This window comes from Podarcis melisellensis (genome assembly GCF_964234715.1).
Source record: "Podarcis melisellensis genome assembly, chromosome: 4".
Lineage (NCBI taxonomy): Eukaryota > Metazoa > Chordata > Lepidosauria > Squamata > Lacertidae > Podarcis > Podarcis melisellensis.
In genome coordinates, this window is record NC_138531.1 from 73,662,981 (window position 1) to 73,681,765 (window position 18,785).

The 18,785-nt window shown below is 41.7% G+C and overlaps 1 protein-coding gene across 3 annotated transcripts in view; it reads right to left on the reverse strand.

Moving 5' to 3' along the window:
- Positions 1-18,785, reverse strand: part of LSAMP (limbic system associated membrane protein) — a 1,403,176-nt gene that overhangs the window by 34,795 nt on the left and 1,349,596 nt on the right. For all 3 annotated transcript variants that reach the window (XM_081908544.1, XM_081908543.1, XM_081908545.1), the window contains 3 exons: positions 10,090-10,224; positions 1,484-1,604; positions 396-544 (listed from right to left, as the gene is read on the reverse strand). In XM_081908544.1, coding sequence (XP_081764670.1) covers positions 396-544; positions 1,484-1,604; positions 10,090-10,224 — 405 coding nt within the window. The remainder of the gene's footprint in view (positions 1-395; positions 545-1,483; positions 1,605-10,089; positions 10,225-18,785) is intronic.

The following is an 18,785-nucleotide window of genomic DNA, read 5'->3' on the forward strand; positions in this document are numbered from 1 at the left end:
TTACTGTAATGGTAAGAAAATTCACAGAGGAAAAGTCTCCATGCCTCCTCTCCTGTTCAGCCTCCAGTGCCCCTGGGAAAGGGGTCTACAGAAGATCAGCCTCCACACACAATGTAGACCACGGCATGAGAGGCTGCCAAGGGAGTAGTATATCACCTCAGGTTTGGCAGTGGCCTGCCATGTTTGGGGTGATTCTTTAGTAGCTCCCCACACCATAACCTAAGTTGTTCAAGAGGGGCTCCTGGCCCTTTGGAGAGATTTTTCATGGGGTGAATGGGTGGAAGAAGGACGGTACAGGAAACTTTATTTAGAGAAAGGGAATCCTTATCTTACTGCAAAATGTGCATTTTTTTAAAATACCCACTTGGACTTTTTCTTCCCTCTTCCATACTTACTGTAGAGAAATAGGCTAGCATTTGTGATTCCCAGTTTGTTGGTAGCCACACAGGTGTAGTTGCCATAATGTTCTTCAGTGACATTGGCCACTGTTAGGAAAGATTGGCTCCCTGTGCTCCTGATCTCCAGACCATTGGCATTATTTATCCTGAGAACCAAGAAAAGTAATTGGTAAACACGGTCATGGTATGAAGTCATTCGCGTGCTCCTATATGCTAAGAGAAAAGAATGAAACTATATAGAGACTGGAAGGCAGACATGTAAATAAACAGAGAGGGAGGGAGACTGGGACCAAAGATGAACAGGAGATAAGGGGGGGACATAAGAATAAAGAATTAGAAAGAAAAGGGAGAGGGAGGGAGTTATAGATTTTTAAGTAGTTCATAAATAATAAATACTACTCTTGTTTCTGCCACTTTGTTATCTAAATTAGACTCCAAGCCCTTCAGCAGGACTTGCATTTTACGTGCTTTGTGCTTGGTTTGTTTGTATTTTACGCTCTTCACAAATCATAATTATTAATACTTGCATGAAGACAAAAACAAAAACAAAACTTTGAAAAATCTAAAAGTGGAAGAAGACAAGGGAAGCAAGAAATAAAACTGAGATAAAGGCAAGCAGCTTCACCACAGAGTTGATCAACTCAGACAGTGTGGCTCTTGTATGGACTGTGTACTTCGCAGCAGTAAGAATGGGATGACTGCAAGTTGGATTTCTATTTGAATGACCACTGACTGTGGGCAGAGTTTTAGGAGACTTTGTAGTATACTCTGAGTAAACCTACACATTGCCTTCCACCATGTGTCTTCAAATGCGATATTGCTTATCCTTGATAAATTTGGTTGTGAGTGGCATATCCAGTGCAGAAAGGGTAGGTTCATGGGAGGGCCCTTAAACATCCATTTTCTCCCCCATCTCCCTGTTGTGTTCAGTGAATTAACTGCACTATCTTCTTAAGCAAAATCCATTTTAAAATGTAGGTTGTAAAACACTGGTTGTAGAGAGAACAAGGGGCTTTAGGTTTCTTTTTTCCTTTTACTAGACATCAAAGATAAAATATGGAAAAAAAATAAACAGTAATAATTACCTAGTGTCATCTCTGTACCACTCAAAATCAGGTGTAGGAACAGCAGAGGCTGCACACTTAAGTGAAACTGGTCGTCCGGTAGCAGATTCATTGCTCTTGGATTCCGTGATAGTTGGAGGGTCTGCAGGAGAGAAAGACTTTTTGGAGCCATGATGGGAGGAACAAAGCCATTCAAAGCAGTAGATACCCAAGCTTATCTACACTTTTGCATGAAACAGAAAGACCCATTGAATGGAAGGTGACATTAAGGTTGCCAAAAAATGACAAAAGTGAAGGAAACAAGTGATTACGACTCACTCACCTGTTACAAGGGGATAAAAGCAGCAATGGAAATTAAAGGGAGAAGATTCAGATGGGTGAATGTTGCAGACAAGCTGAGCTGATTCGGGGTCATTATTGGAACTGCTGGTTGCAGCAGCTGAGGAATCACAAGTGTGGTTTACTCCTTCCCATCTCTGAGGCCCCTCTTGCTATCCTGACATCTGTGTCCTTGGTGGAGCATGCCACACATGCACCTTACCTACAATGACTGCTTCATGTGCTTCTACTTTAGTATCAAAGTGTCCAGCCATAGGTGTAGGTCTATCTTTGCCAAGATAGTGGCACCCGCCTTGTGGAACGCCCTCCAATCAGATGTCAAAGTGATAAATAACTACCTTACTTTCAGAAGACATCTTAAGGCAGCCCTGTTCAGGGAAGTTTTTAATCTGTGATATTTTAGTGTATTTCTGGTTTTTGTGGAAGCCGCCCAGAGTGGCTGGGGAAACCCAGCCAGATGGGCGGGGTACAAATAATAAATTATTATTATTATTATTATAACCTGGTGCCCTCCATATCCCCCCCCTCTGCAATTCCCAGCAACTCCAATCAGTATACTGTATGCTGACTGTGACTGATGGGAGTTATAGTAATCTAAAACATCTGAAGGATACAAGTCTGACAAAGGCTGATGTAGGATATTACTTCAGGGTGTTTCTTCCTTTGCTATCCACCACCATTTCTGTGGCTGAGTGGTTGAGGCTGTCAAGATCACAGCTTTCCTGTTTTTACTGAGTTTGCAGAAATAAGCTGTTATGATTTCAAGAGGAAAGGGATCAGATCCCTTTGGAAAAAGGAAATGTGTTTTTATACACAAAAGAGGTGGTTGTGGGGAATATAATATGCCCTGTTTAGTTAGCACAAAATCTTTATTTCAAGAACTCGACCTTGCTATGACACAGTCACCGAGACCTAGGGATAAAGAAGGCAAACACCAGGAGAAGTGCCGGGTGTTTTTTCAAAACCTCACTGTGCGAATGTATTTTTGTCGGCAGTAAATCTCTTTGCCATCTGCAGCGAGACAAACCATTTCCGCTCCATTGGACCTCACACACGAGATGAGTCATGAAATGAACAAATACCTTTCTACAGACCTGAAAGCTACACCACCAGGCCTAGCAATGCTTTGTATTCCTGTTCCCTGCCAAGGAGCTGACTCTCTCACTTTCAGCAGCATTCTTCATATTAGCCACGCTCCACAACACTTTAAGAGAGACATTCTAGGCAGGCCCATGGCCAGGTCCATTGGCTTTAATCCTGATCGCCCATCGCCCTGTCTAAGGGACTCCAGGCCAACTGATTTCAGTTGCAAAGAAAAACAGCAGTTCCCCTTTGCTGAGAACGTATTGTGAGGGAAGTTGCAATAACCTGGTGGAACTGAAAGAGGCCTGTATTTACTTGCTATTTATTTATGTTATTATGTTTCTGGAGGAGGAAAAATGACTAAAATACAAAAATAGCTGCTGTTCTGACTTTTACCCCCAGCTCCTTTTCTATTAGTATACCATCTGATACGAAGAACTAAAATCCTACATGCACACTGACTTGTGAATAAGCTCCGCTGAGCTCCATGGGCTTACTTCCAAGAAATTGTACATATGGACAGGCTGCATGAAAGATATATGCTGCTTCTTAAGAATGCTGATACCTTAAATGAAGGGCAAGCAATCGTGAAGGACAAGGATGGCAGATCCCACTTCCCTAATTGGGATGCAGATTTAGCTGTGGCAGCCCCACAGATTTGGGATGTTTCTCAATTTGTTCCACAATATCATATTTGGGCATGCTGTTTTGTCCACCAAGCCCAACAGATTCTAGAAGCTGAACCTGAAGCCTTCTATGTCATAGGTGTCAACTCCCTGGGGCCCTGGGTGCCTGAGTACCCACCAAATTCCCCATGAAGGAGCCAGGCACCCACAAATTTCAGTGCCAGGACCATGCCCACTGCATGGAACCCACGGCCCTGGACACCCACGGTCGCGGGGCCAAGCTGGCACTTCTGTTCTGTGTGCAAATCACATGCTCCAACACTGAGCTGTTTTTCCTCTTGTGTTAGGTAGGAATGACTGAGTGACATCACCTTCCAATGACTGAAACCACAAAGAGAACTAAGAGCCCTTTTGGTGCCCTTTTCATATTTAGAATCATAGAATCAAAGAATTGTAGAGTTGGAAGTGACTGCGAGGGTCATCTAGTTCAAACCCCCTGCATTATAGGAATCTTACCTAGATCATAAATTTATTTATACATTTAGTAAATTTGTATATCACCCTTCATCCTTGCTCTCCTTCCTGCTATATCCTTTCTTTTAGGAGGGGTAATAAACAATAATTAAACAATAATCCAAGGTTGAAGAAATCGTGTAACTATATAATCTGATACAAATTATGCTTCCTCTGCCCCCTAAAGGCTGATATTCAAAAGAGCACTGTGAAGAAAGTGTTTAGCCCTGCTCAGCCAACTAAAACAGGGAATAGTTAATGCATGGAGAGAAAGGACCGGCTTCCACCAGCTGTTCTCATCCAGGCATTGATTTTGCTTTTGGGGGCTATAGCATACATGGGAAGGGTGCAGTTGAAGTTCAAACTCATATTAATTTTCCATCTATAGCATCTCAGAGGATACTGGATGACACCCCCCTTTTCTCAAAGGTGGCAAATAAGACAACACCTGTTCAATACAAAATCTTCTAAACAACACTGCCCTATTACAAGGGTAGTCAGATTTGTAGCTGCAACAGATAGATACAAGAAAAATATATTCAAGTTAACTTTTTTAGCTGTAGGATAAACATATTGATTTAAACATCTGTTTACTCTGTGCCAGGAATGATTGCGGAAGTCAGTTTCTGTAAATTCCAATGTGAACTGACCTGATCTGCAGGTCCCAGAATAATGTGTGCCTTGGATAGTAATTATCCTCAGGTTTCTGCTCTTCTCTGAATTTTGCAATACAGCTGTCTGTTCAAAATGCGTTAAGATGTGCATTGTAGGTTTAAATACATTTAGAAATGCACACATTGAAATAAAACACATAGTTTAATATGTATTTTGTGATTAGGCAGAGATTTAGAGATTTATGTATGATTTTGTGTGTGCAGATCTTTCTATTTATTGATTGTTTTGCATATTAATGTGCGCAAACTGGGCACAACACACTTATGCATGGGCACCTGTTAAAGTGCCCCAGTCTAGGCACAGCCTGATCTGTCCATCCCTTCTCTGACATATGCTATTTACCCTTTGGGGTTATTTTAGATGTGCTACTGTAATTTAGGGACGCAGGTAGCGCTGTGGTCTAAACCACTGTGCCTCTTGGGCTTGCCAATCAGAAGGTCTGTGGTTCGAATCCCTGCAACAGGGTGAGCTCCCATTGCTCGGTCCCAGTTCCTGCCAACCTAGCAGTTCGAAAGCACTCCAAAAAGTGCAAGTAGATAAATAGGTACCGCTCCTGCAGGAAGGTAAACAGCGTTTCTGTGAGCTGCTGTGGTTTTGCCAGAAGCGGCTTAGTCATGCTAGCCACATGACCTGGAAGCTGTCTGTGGACAAACACTGGCTCCCTCGGCCAGTAAAGCGAGATGAGCGCCACAACCCCAGAGTCGTTCATGACTGGACTTAACTGTCAGGGGTCCTTTATCTTTACCTTTACTGTAATTTTAGTCTGTAACTTTGTTTCTTATGACTTGAATGGTATGGGAATGATGGTTTCTGTAAAAGGGCATTAATTGCAGTTTTATTTTTTAACCTCTTTTTAAAATTCTTTATGGTATTAAAACTGTTGTTTTCATTACTACAACACACTAAGAGTGGTGGCTACATTGGGTGAGCTCAGGGTCATTTTTTCTGAGCAGCAAATTTAGAACCCAAATGCATATGTGAAATCCAAGTTTTCTGTCCACTATGTGCTTTTTTTTTCAAATTCAAGTACCGTACATTTCCGTGTATAAGACTAGTTTTTTTAAAAAATAAAAAAGTATGTTAAAAAGGGGGGTCATCATACATGGGGGCAATCTCCCCCCATTTTCTTGATTTTGAGTCCCTCCAAATAGGGGGCGTCTTATACACAGGGGCATGTTATACACGGAAAAATACGGTACTTATTCGTCACGTTTGTATCCCACCCTTCCTCTCAGGATAGCCTGCATGGAGCGCATTCTGTTTATCCTCACATGAAGTAGTTTGTGGGGAGAGAGGTGGGTCAAGGTCAGGGACTTCATGGGATTCCAGTTCAGGCACCCTGGTCTAAGTACAGCACCCTAACCCTAACCACTCCACCACCTTTGCTTGTACACAGAACAGTGGAATATTAAATAATGATGATGATGTGCACTGGGGAAAAAATAGTACAGAATTCCTTTTAGTAACTGGCAAACTACATCCGGTAAAAGTAATGATGGCTCATTAAAAATAATTTCCAGCATCTTTCCCATAGATTAATAGCGTTCCAGGTTTTGCTTTATTCCTAACACAAAAAGCCAGCTATGTGCTAGAGCTGCAATCTGCAGTGTTGTGTTTAGATTGTGCATTTTTAATTCGAGCCACTGCTAAATAAAATGTGCAATGACAGCTCAAACAAACAAAAGCCTTTAGAGAGAGAGAGTCAAATTTGAGTGTATTTGAGTCTATTTTTAATGTAAATTTCCTCTTTCTCAATCTTACATAAACCTCAGTTAGACACTAAGCAAGATATCTCCAACTGCGATATTTTTGGCCTCATTAACTTCCCCAAAGGCTATAAACAAGCAACCAGGCTTTAAGGTGGTTATTGAAAGCACACCAGTACAGAGTAGCCATTAATAGCAAAGAAGAAGAAAAAAAAAGGAAAAAAAAGAAAGAGAAAGAAAGAAAGAAAGAACATACAAGAAGGTAGGAGTTGGGCTGAGAAATGAACAAGAGTAGCTTAACTCTATCTGCCCTGATTTTGCCCCCAAATAATAGTAAAAGAAGTTATAGGCGTTTCTTTAAATAAATCAAATTTTAAAGATGCCTGCTACATAAGCTCCTGCACATGTTGCCTGTTATATGGCTGGCGTTATCCATTCAGGCTACTATGTCTTCAAATTTCACCTACTTCTGTAAGAAGAAATAACATTACAGCCACTTTTTGGTTTTTCAGTCATGAGTGTGGGTAAGGAAACAAAGTAGACTCACAAACCGTAATGGCTACTGCAGTTATCAATCTGAAATTCAGCAGAATTCATGCTTTTAGAAGGAGCGAACTTCCTTACAAATATAATCCAATTCTTCCCGCAAATAGAAACAATATAGACATTTTATTTCTTTTTCTTTAAATAAAATCCAAAGTTTAAAAGTGCCCCTGACAAATGTTTCTGTACCAATATGTTTGCAATTTTCCAGGTTTTATGCACCCTAGAGCAGCTGCTATGGCTACAAATCTCATCCACCTCTGTTAGAAGGGCAATTTTTAAAGCTTAATTTTTATTATTATTTTCCAGCAGTGTATTTGGAGGGGAAGGAATGAGAAAAAGGCAAACAATCCCCAAGCCAAGTAAGGCAGTCTATGGACTGAGGCAGGCTGTTTTCCAAAGTGTTGAATTTTGATCTGAACTGAATCTTGTGGCCAGTGCACACCCCTAATATTTATACCTGCACATCTCCAGCCGCATCTCAAAAGAAGCATTTCCTTTATGCATGAGGAAATGTCTCTTCTAAGATGATGCATCCACATCGTCTGAAAACAAAGCAGGTGTTGGTTTGTTTGTTTTTTGCTATGGTTTACTCCTATGCAAATTTATGCAAATATAATTTATATTAAAATTATTTACTCAAAGGACAGTGGCAACCCAACCCAGCAGGAGAACGTTGTTGCCCATTGGGCAAGTCACTCCTACTCCTTCTTTTTCCTTTTTCCTTTCTCCTCCTGTGATGAGGCTGCATTTTAATATTTTAATGTTTCAATATTTTAATGTTGTACTTTAATCTTGTTTTTAAGTTGTATTCATTCAACTTGTTTTTATTATTGCGTGTTAGCCGCCCTGAGCCCGGCCTTGGCTGGGAAGGGTGGGGTATAAATAAAAATTATTATTATTATTATTATTAGCTTCCCATAGGCTTCTCGTTGGCTCCTGTAGGAACAGAATGCTGGATGAGATGGGGCTCTGCTCTGATCTAGAAGGGCTCTTCTTTTGTTTTTATGTCTATCAAGTTGAGGAAAAGTTAAGAAAGAGTTGAGTTAGGCTGCTCCCTTTGTTATGATAATATAATGGAAGCCAGGAGTTTTGATCTTGGAAACAAGCTGTATTCCCTGCTGCTTTTATCTATCCCACAACGGAAGGGTAAATATCTCATGCCTACATGTAGGATAGGCTTTTAAATAACGATCTCATTAGAATGATGCTATTTAATAAGAAAGGGCACTTCATCTCAGAAAACATGGCAAACAAAGGCCATTAGGAGAAAATAATAAAGAAACGTGGCACAGATTTGCATACAGATGCGGTCACTCAGAAGATAGTAATTACAGCATTTCACATTTTATAGTTACTTATTGTCAGGTCTTTTTCTGCACCCTCTCCAGTCCCCTTTAATGTCAGAGAACTAGTGATTCTCTATATGTGAAAATAATAGTGATTATTATATAGCACAAGTTTGACTGGCAGTGCGATCCTAGACAAGTCTACTCAGAAGTAAATCTTACTGTGCCCATCTCTAGTGTGTGTGTTTAGAATTGCAGCCTTAGGCTACAATCCTATATCCATTTACCTGGAAATGAACCCTACTGAGCCTTGGTGAATGTTCTCCTTAGTAAGCATGTATAGAATTGCAGCAAAGCAAGATTTAGGGGACTGGGTCCAGTTTGCCTGCATTGGGCACTGGGCCAAGAGGGCACTACCGAGGACGGCACAACAATGACAAGCAACGGAAGGTGAGAGGTGGGGGGTGCTGAATTTTGGTGTTGAACGAGGCCTCGCTGAAATTTTAAAGCCCAAAGTGCACCACTGATTGTACTGTGCTAGTGTGGTGTAGTGCTTAAGAGCAGTAGACTCGTAATATGGTGAACTGGGTTTGATTCCCCGCTCCTCCACATGCACCTGCTGGGTGACCTTGGGCTAGTCACACTTCTCTGATGTCTCTCAGCCCCACTCACCTCACAGAGTGTTTGTTGTGGGGGAGGAAGGGAAAGGAGAATGTTAGCCGCTTTGAGACTCCTTTGGGTAGTGATAAAGCAGGGTATCAAATTCAAACTCTACTTCTTCTACTGTGAACTAGCACAAATCTCATGTAGACAAAGATCCAGATTGTGTTAGGATGTATGACAGAAGCTACTTCACTGCATTCCATGGTTATCCATGATTTTGTATAGGTTGAGTAATTTGTGTATTATTCCAATCAAATATACATGCATATTTTTTTGGCCTATGATTCGGCTACATAGTTTACACATCCAGATTTCTTAATAGAAAGTGAGCTTATCCTTAGGCTGCTTTACTTTGTTACACAACCTTCCACATGATATACTGAAGGTCTATTAAACAGTGAGTTTTCCTTTCCCTTTGTAGTACTGTTCTATCCTGTTCTTGCTTTTTGATACTCCTTTTTTTTGGAAATGTGTTCCAAAATAAATAAATAAATCACACTGAAAAGGAAAAAGAGAACTACAGTTTTACATTCTTCAGATGGGAAGTATTGACAGCAATTCTTTCGGAGTGCAGAGGGTAATTTTAAACACTCAAAGTGGGGAGCAGGCACAAAGAACCAAAGAACCAAGAAGAATAGTGCCTGGACATTTTGCCAGAATCTTAACCTTTTTTTAAAAAAAAAATAATGAAAGCTAAAGCTGAGAATCTGGGGCTTATGGTCCATCCCAGGATGGAAGATAATATCATTCCTTGCTATTTCCTCTGCCTCATGGATAACCATAAAGTAGAGGCTGAAGCATGACTGACCCACCCATGAGGCAAGGTGAGGCAACAGCCTCAGGCAGAAGGGTCCACAGAGGCAGCAGAGCATGATGTCAACCTTCCTTCTTCCTTTGTTCCTGACTTAGATCTTCACTCAACCCTTCTTGCCTAGTAGGGTGTAGGGGCACCATTTTGTGGTACCAAAATGTCTTGGGCCAACCCTGGGCTAAAGTAATGGATATTGATAGCTCAGCAGGGATATCAAACTATTTTTCCATGCTGAAGTCCTCCCCGAAGCAAGCCCACAAAGGTTAAAATAATTATTTTCAGTCAGGTAAGGCAAGCTTTCCTTCTTGTTATCAGCATGACAATGTGGTGAAGTTAAGTGTTGCTTTCCACACCCCAATCTGGTAATAAAGATACTCACAATTCACAGTGACTCGGACTTGCTTGACATCTGCTGTGGACACCTCGTTTGCAGCTTTGCACTCGTACTTGCCCGACTGTTCCCGGGTAATCCCCAGAATCTCCAGGAACTCTTCCTCACCTTCAAATTCCCTGCCTGAGAGGAGACAAAATACATAATTCAATTACTTAAGAGGGCATTGAATGGAATAGGAATTTTTTTTTTTTTTGGTATGAAAGAAAGATCTATAAAATAAAGAGTTTTGGGAAATAGGTTCACGTCCAGTAATTAGAGACTCCAGTTGAATTCCTGAAGAAAATTGGGTTGACTTGCCAGCTCATGTAGAAGGTATTTGGGTACTGAAGTGAGCCAGTCTGGCAGTGGCTACAAATATATGCACACATGATGATGTTTTTCACTCCCTCTTCTCTGTTTCCTTTATAGAGAATGGATGATGTTTGTGTTTATTTGTCAATATACAAGTTAACCAGACTTTACAGGACACAGAAGCAAATACGTATGTAAAGGGTGCTAATACATGCAATGTCACTCCTATCCTAAAGCCTGACAGGGACCAAAACAGCTGCTGTTTCTCTTTTTCAATCCTTTTACTCCCCTATGAGACAAAAACGATTCCCCTCAAATTTCACACAACCAGTTGCCCAACGGTACTCACTGACTCTCTTTAACAGTGAAGATGTACCAAAATCTAAAGCAAGGGCTACTTTGAGGGCCCCATAACCACTGTATGAAATGGCGGCAAAGCTTTTGTGTGTGAAAAAAGTGAGAAAACTTGGGCCATGTAATCTTTAATGTTAAACCAATCCACTTTTTAAAGTTTTCACCAAGCCATCAAATATTATTCCTATCTTTGGGGAAGTCCTCATTGCTAAAAGCAAGCTGCCCCTTGGGAAATTCACAGAATTTGCTTACCACCAGAAGTCATCACAAATGGCCTCACAAAAGCAAGGGAGGGGGAAATATTTGGCCCAGCACTAGTTAAAATGCATGTTTTGAGAGAAAATACACATGTATTTAAATTCCCTTTTAAACCTATCTAAATTAGTGGCCCTAATCACATTCTATGGTTGAGTTTAATGCTATAGTTTCATTATGATATGTGTGAAAAAGTACTTTTGTCTGTCCTGAATCTGCCATCATTTTTCTTCATAGAAGCATTTCAGTAAGACTTGAGATTTTTATCTATGGTCCAGATGTGAATATATCCAAAACAAGCAAGCAAGCAAGCAAGTGAAAAACAGAGGTTCATTTGCTTCCTTTCCAATGACTGTCAACTGAATGGCAATATCAGCAAGACCCATCCTTAGAAGCTTCTGTTCCCTTTGGATTCCCTACAGTGGCCCCAATGTCTCTGAACCTTCCATTCATTTTACAGTATTGGCATGGGTTTCCTGTGACATAGAGTACAAAGTACATTAGCCAGCTCTCTTTAGCTGAGTGCATCAGAGCATGTAGGCAAGACCCTGGTTGAAATTTCTTTGATATATATATATATATATATATGCTTTCGTAGATTTTCACGGGTACAGGAATGCAGGTTTTGGTGTCCTCGGGTGTCTTCCCGTGTAAAAGTTGGGGTGTCTAGGCGACGTTTCGACGAGGTCTCACTCGTCATCTTCAGGCTGGTGCTTTCGGTAACAAGAAGCCGAAAGCACCAGCCTGAAGATGACGAGTGAGACCTCGTCGAAACGTCGCCTAGACACCCCAACTTTTACACGGGAAGACACCCGAGGACACCAAAACCTGCATATATATATATATATATATATATATTTGCTTTCGTAGATTTTCACGGGTACAGGAATGCAGGTTTTGGTGTCCTCGGGTGTCTTCCCGTGTAAAAGTTGGGGTGTCTAGGCGACGTTTCGACGAGGTCTCACTCGTCATCTTCAGGCTGGTGCTTTCGGCTTCTTGTTACTGGAACAGAGCAGGATCTCAGTGTTTGAGTTCCTATAAATACTGTTGAGGGGGTGTGGTGTATAGCCTCCAATGTTCTGGGCAGAGAGGAAGTTCCCAGGCTAGTGTGCCTTTTCTTCTTTTGTTCCTTAATTACTTGAGGGATATCCTGAGTGATTTCTTGAGTGATATCCTGAGTACCACTTAGGTGGGTCATTAGGTGTGGATTAGTTGCTAAAGTCTTTGTGTCTTGACCTCTTGAACTTTGTGAAGAGTTTTTCTGAGAAGATGGCTGTACTGCACTTAGTTGTGCTCTGGCTTGGCTTCGTGTATAGGGGCGAGCTGTGGTTTTGTGGCTTGTGTCAGCCAGATCTGTGTAGGGATTGCAGGGGGGTGCAGCATCCGGAGGTGCCACCATGGTTTGGCTACTGGGTGGTGTCTGTAATTTATCTGTGGAGAGGGTCTGGGTTTGGGTCTGGTGTGGTTGATTGGTGATGGCGTTCTGTGTGCCTCTGGATCTGGTGTCAGTTTTTGTGGGGAGGGCTAATTTCCAGATGTCTGGCAAGCGGGATGTGTCGTCACGCTTGTTCATGTTGTGAGGGTGTTTCTCTATCTCGATGGCTTCCATGATTATTCTCTTGTGGTGATGTTCCATGTTAAAGAGCAATTTGGAATCTGCAAAATTAATTTCGTGTCCTGTTTCTTTCATGTGTTGGAAAAGAGAGGAAGTTTTTTCTTCTTTTTTGACGGCATTCTTGTGTTCTGCGATACGTGCATTTATTCGTCTGTTTGTTTGTCCAATGTACGTGGCTGGGCAGACTTTGCAGGGTATTTCATAGACCCCTTGGTTTTCCAACTGGATTTTATCCTTGGGGTTTCTGAGGATATTGGCTATTTTTTGGTTGGTGCAAAAGGCTGTTTTGATATTGTGTTTATGGAGGATTTTGCTAATTTTATCTGTAGTGCCCTTGATATAAGGAAGGAGGGCCATGCCATTGTTTTCTTCTGTGTCTTGGTTTTTGGGGGGTGTTTCTTTTTGGATTAGCTTCGTAACCCTGTTTTGCTGGTATCCATTGGCAATTAACACATTTGAGAGATTCTGTAACTCAGTTGTCAAGTGGTCTTTGTCAGCCAGGCGTTTGGTTCTGGAGATGAGAGTCTTGGCTACGGAGTTTATTTGTGCGGGGTGGTGGTGTGATTGTGCATGTAAGTAGCGGTTGGTGTGTGTTTTTTTCCGGTAGATAGTGTGTCCTAGGGAGCCATCAGGTTTTTTGTAGATTAGGACGTCAAGGAAGGGAAGTTGGTTGTTGGCTTCTATTTCCATAGTGAATTGTATTTTGGGGTGTAGGCTGTTGAGATGTGTGAGGAAGCTATCCAGTTTTTCCTTCCCGTGTGGCCAAATTACAAAGGTGTCGTCAACATATCTGAGCCAAAGTTTGGGTTTGTGTTCTGACTTGTCTAAAGCATTGGTTTCAAAGTGTTCCATGTACAGGTTTGCGATGACCAGTGAGAGGGGTGATCCCATAGGTGCTCCTTCTATCTGTTTGTATCTTTGTCCATTGTGGATGAAGTACGTGTTGGTATCTCTCTTCACACAAGTGCCCATTAATGAAGCCTTGACAGCCATTCAAAACAAATACAATCCCCCCGAATACATCTTGGACCTGACCAACCACTGCCTAACCAACACGTACTTCATCCACAATGGACAAAGATACAAACAGATAGAAGGAGCACCTATGGGATCACCCCTCTCACCGGTCATCGCAAACCTGTACATGGAACACTTTGAAACCAATGCTTTAGACAAGTCAGAACACAAACCCAAACTTTGGCTCAGATATGTTGACGACACCTTTGTAATTTGGCCACACGGGAAGGAAAAACTGGATAGCTTCCTCACACATCTCAACAGCCTACACCCCAAAATACAATTCACTATGGAAATAGAAGCCAACAACCAACTTCCCTTCCTTGACGTCCTAATCTACAAAAAACCTGATGGCTCCCTAGGACACACTATCTACCGGAAAAAAACACACACCAACCGCTACTTACATGCACAATCACACCACCACCCCGCACAAATAAACTCCGTAGCCAAGACTCTCATCTCCAGAACCAAACGCCTGGCTGACAAAGACCACTTGACAACTGAGTTACAGAATCTCTCAAATGTGTTAATTGCCAATGGATACCAGCAAAACAGGGTTACGAAGCTAATCCAAAAAGAAACACCCCCCAAAAACCAAGACACAGAAGAAAACAATGGCATGGCCCTCCTTCCTTATATCAAGGGCACTACAGATAAAATTAGCAAAATCCTCCATAAACACAATATCAAAACAGCCTTTTGCACCAACCAAAAAATAGCCAATATCCTCAGAAACCCCAAGGATAAAATCCAGTTGGAAAACCAAGGGGTCTATGAAATACCCTGCAAAGTCTGCCCAGCCACGTACATTGGACAAACAAACAGACGAATAAATGCACGTATCGCAGAACACAAGAATGCCGTCAAAAAAGAAGAAAAAACTTCCTCTCTTTTCCAACACATGAAAGAAACAGGACACGAAATTAATTTTGCAGATTCCAAATTGCTCTTTAACATGGAACATCACCACAAGAGAATAATCATGGAAGCCATCGAGATAGAGAAACACCCTCACAACATGAACAAGCGTGACGACACATCCCGCTTGCCAGACATCTGGAAATTAGCCCTCCCCACAAAAACTGACACCAGATCCAGAGGCACACAGAACGCCATCACCAATCAACCACACCAGACCCAAACCCAGACCCTCTCCACAGATAAATTACAGACACCATCCAGTAGCCAAACCATGGTGGCACCTCCGGATGCTGCACCCCCCTGCAATCCCTACACAGATCTGGCTGACACAAGCCACAAAACCACAGCTCGCCCCTATACACGAAGCCAAGCCAGAGCACAACTAAGTGCAGTACAGCCATCTTCTCAGAAAAACTCTTCACAAAGTTCAAGAGGTCAAGACACAAAGACTTTAGCAACTAATCCACACCTAATGACCCACCTAAGTGGTACTCAGGATATCACTCAAGAAATCACTCAGGATATCCCTCAAGTAATTAAGGAACAAAAGAAGAAAAGGCACACTAGCCTGGGAACTTCCTCTCTGCCCAGAACATTGGAGGCTATACACCACACCCCCTCAACAGTATTTATAGGAACTCAAACACTGAGATCCTGCTCTGTTCCAGTAACAAGAAGCCGAAAGCACCAGCCTGAAGATGACGAGTGAGACCTCGTCGAAACGTCGCCTAGACACCCCAACTTTTACACGGGAAGACACCCGAGGACATCAAAACCTGCATATATATATATATATATATATATATAACAGATGAAACTTTGACCAGAACATTGGGTAGATATTTTTTTTTAAGAGTTAGCAATAACAAGAATAAATGTCCCAAAGAAAACACTCTCAGCTAAAGCATAATTTCCATTTTTGTCACTGGGCAGAAACACTTCTGCATTTGGAAGGGTCTTGATCCACATTCACTGATCTTCTTCCAGACTAGGGTTGGATAAACATGGGCATTCAATTCCAAAATCTGCCAAGACTGATATAAAGAACAACAGACACCTGGATCCCATGGCCGCTTTGTGGTGACAGAGTGCTTTCACTGGAGACAAAGTAAACCCTCTTAGCATAATCTGGGAATTATTCAGTTACCATTCAAAAATGTGTTGTTGGAGAAGTAATGAAAATGGTGTTCCATGTGAGGTAGACAAATCACAGAGTGTCTTTGAAGGGAGAAGAGCTTGTTTAGAACCTTGAGAGGGCTTATGCTCTCAGAAATAAATATGGGCCCCCAGAGTAGGATGCTACTCATTTAATACCCCAGCAGGTGCTGGTAAGGCTGGCACTTTTTGGAGATTTCACACCCTAAGACATTTAAATAGCCACATAATCTGTTCCTTCCAAAGTAATTTTCTTGGACTATGAACAGGTGCCTGTTTGCTCTGCATGCTGAGATGGACATGCAGATAGGAACAGACACAGGACACCTGATATGCAGGCCCAGTTTTCAATATAACTGTGAGATAAGGGGATGCAATGCTGACTCTCCCCCAACCATATTTTTTTAACGCCCAAAGCTCCCTTCCTTTTATATTGCTATGTATTACCTATTTACCTGAGGGCTGAGAAGTTCCAGAATCAGGGCTACTGGATTTAGATTTCGTTAGATGAGGGATGCTTTGTTGTTGTTGTTTTTTATTTCAATCTTTATTGAGTTAAAATGAATACATCCATACAGTATTTGCCATTACAAGCTTACAACATAAGAAAGAAAGAAAAGAAAAATGCAAGATAAGGACAAGCGTATAAAAATCAAGGAAAAAAGAAGAGAAAAAACATACGTAATTATGAAATTTCTTAACATTAACTATTTTGTTATTACAATGATTATTCACACAATTAGAAATAAAAAGTGCTGCAAACATTTAAAAAGAATTCCAAGTATTCTCATTGTACTTTATCTGTTATGTACATTATACCACATAGTTTCTTGTGATTTTTCATTATACCTTCGTTACCTTTTATGAATTTCAAGTGTAATGGGTGTGAGGGGTTACTTGTGCGTAACCTTACTTCAGTTCAGTTATTTTGCTTGCCCAACCATGCTTAGGGTTGGAGCTCACCCTCCGTGACCTGTTAGTCACTTGCAGAATCCGAGAGTGGGCATCTCTTGAATCTCTTCCAGCATAGAAGCTGTTTGACCCCGAGTCTCCGCCTATGTTCTCTGCGCGGAACGCGTCTGTGCAAGTAAGGGGAAGGCAGGGGCGTCCCAACGCTCTCTCCACTAGTTTCGGGGGAAGGGTCTTGGAGCCCTGTCACCAATTCCTCCATCTCCCTCTCTGCTCTATGGGTGTTACGCTGAAATCCTTCCCCCCTGCTCGTCCCCTCTCCGGCATCGCTGGGTAGCCCTGCCTCCGTTTCTTGCTCTGATGGCAGTTCCCTGACATCAAGGATCAGCCTAATTCTGCCAGGAAATTTCTGTTTACACCATAATTTTTAAAGTATTCTTTATATATTCTCTATTCCTTATAGACTCTCTGCTTTGTCTGACCTCTAACTCTTCCTGTCATCTTTGATAGCTGCAGGTATTCTACCATTAGTTTCTGCCAATCTACTATACTGGGTATTGATTGACTCTTCCAGTTTCTTGCCACTAATATTCTGGCAGCTGTTATCCCATACATGGTCAATGGTCTTTTTGATTTTCCAAGTTCCTTTGGCAGCATGCTTAGGAGGAAAATTTCTGATCTTTTTTTAAAAGTAAGTTTAAGTAGTCTTTTGAGTTCCTTGTATATATTATTCTGTACAATTCCACCACATGTGTAGATAGGAGCCTTTCTCTTTTTTACATCTCCAACACATGGGTGATCTGCATATTTGATCACAAGACATGGCACACTCACACAATTTGAATGGCAATGCCCATAAACTGGGGGGAGCAGTCCCCTCAAATGCTTTATGGGGGTGGGTCAAGGGACCTCAACTCCTAGGAGTTGGCCCCTATGTTTTAAAGTATGTGCTTCATCAACTTTTCAGATCCATGGGTTCAGTTTGAGGTTTGAGCGGGTACCCCGGCAACGCCCACTCTGGTTAATTATCTTTCTCTTCCCCTCCTCTGAGAGAGAGAGAACACACTTCGCTTTCCCAAGGGCTCTATTTAAAAGTCAGATCTAGTGGAATTAATCTGAAGCTGGAAAGAGGAAGTGGGAAAGAATGTCAGGCTTCCAACTTTCCCCTTCAGCTCTCTGTACTTTTCAATGGAGAAAAGGATGTGCATCTCACCACTTCATGACTAAGGGGACTGTGTGTGTGTCCCCTTCACAGACTTCATAGTCATCAGGAGAAGACCTCAATGGTGCCTTAATATGTACAGCAAAATCCTTGCTCCTTTGGTAATGGTTCTAAACAGATATGTGTGTAAATAAACATGGGTAAATGTTTTCCCAATTATTCTTCAATGTATTAAAATGCAGTAGGAGTCTTAAGTGTTTTCTGTAGCACAGTGATGCTTGGGATTTGTGATAACAGCTGTTCCCTAAACTATGTACTATTTCTAGTATCCCTGCTAAGACTTTTGTGGTCTTATTCCTTGAGTGTCAGTGACTGTTGCTATATTTGCTGCGCTGGTATATTTCTATCACTCTTGCAGTGTGCCTGGAGCTGTACATGCTTACAATTTAGAACAGCACCCTGTTCCTTAGAAAACTTTGATAGAAAAAGAAAGAGGAAGAAGGACATAGGGAGAGATGAACAGCAAAATGCTGCTGTATTTTTAGCTAAACTGCATTTGTTCACTGGATGACAGTTTGATCCATATACTGTATAACAGCTATGAAATGCAACTCATACTTAAGCCTTTCTTTCTTCAGCTGTGGGCCCTTAAAGTAAACTATTTTTATTTTTATATTCATTGAATTGTGATGCTGTATCATACTAATACAAAACAAAACTGACACAGCTGGGTATTTTAACTGGACCTCTTTGTCGAGATTGAGCGCTATTTGCACCAATTCAGTTCACCAAACAGAGAGTGTGGGTCTTGCTAGCTCCAATCTAAATGTCTCAAAGAGGTTGGAGGCTATCTTTGAGGAAGACGGAAATGAATAGTAAGAAGAACAGAGTCTGTCTGCAGGGAGGCATTAAATTGTCAAGCTCTTGGGGGGGGGGGAGGGAAGAAGAGAAACAGCAGGGTGTTTGTTTGTTGCTATCTATCTCACTGCAGCAAAGGGA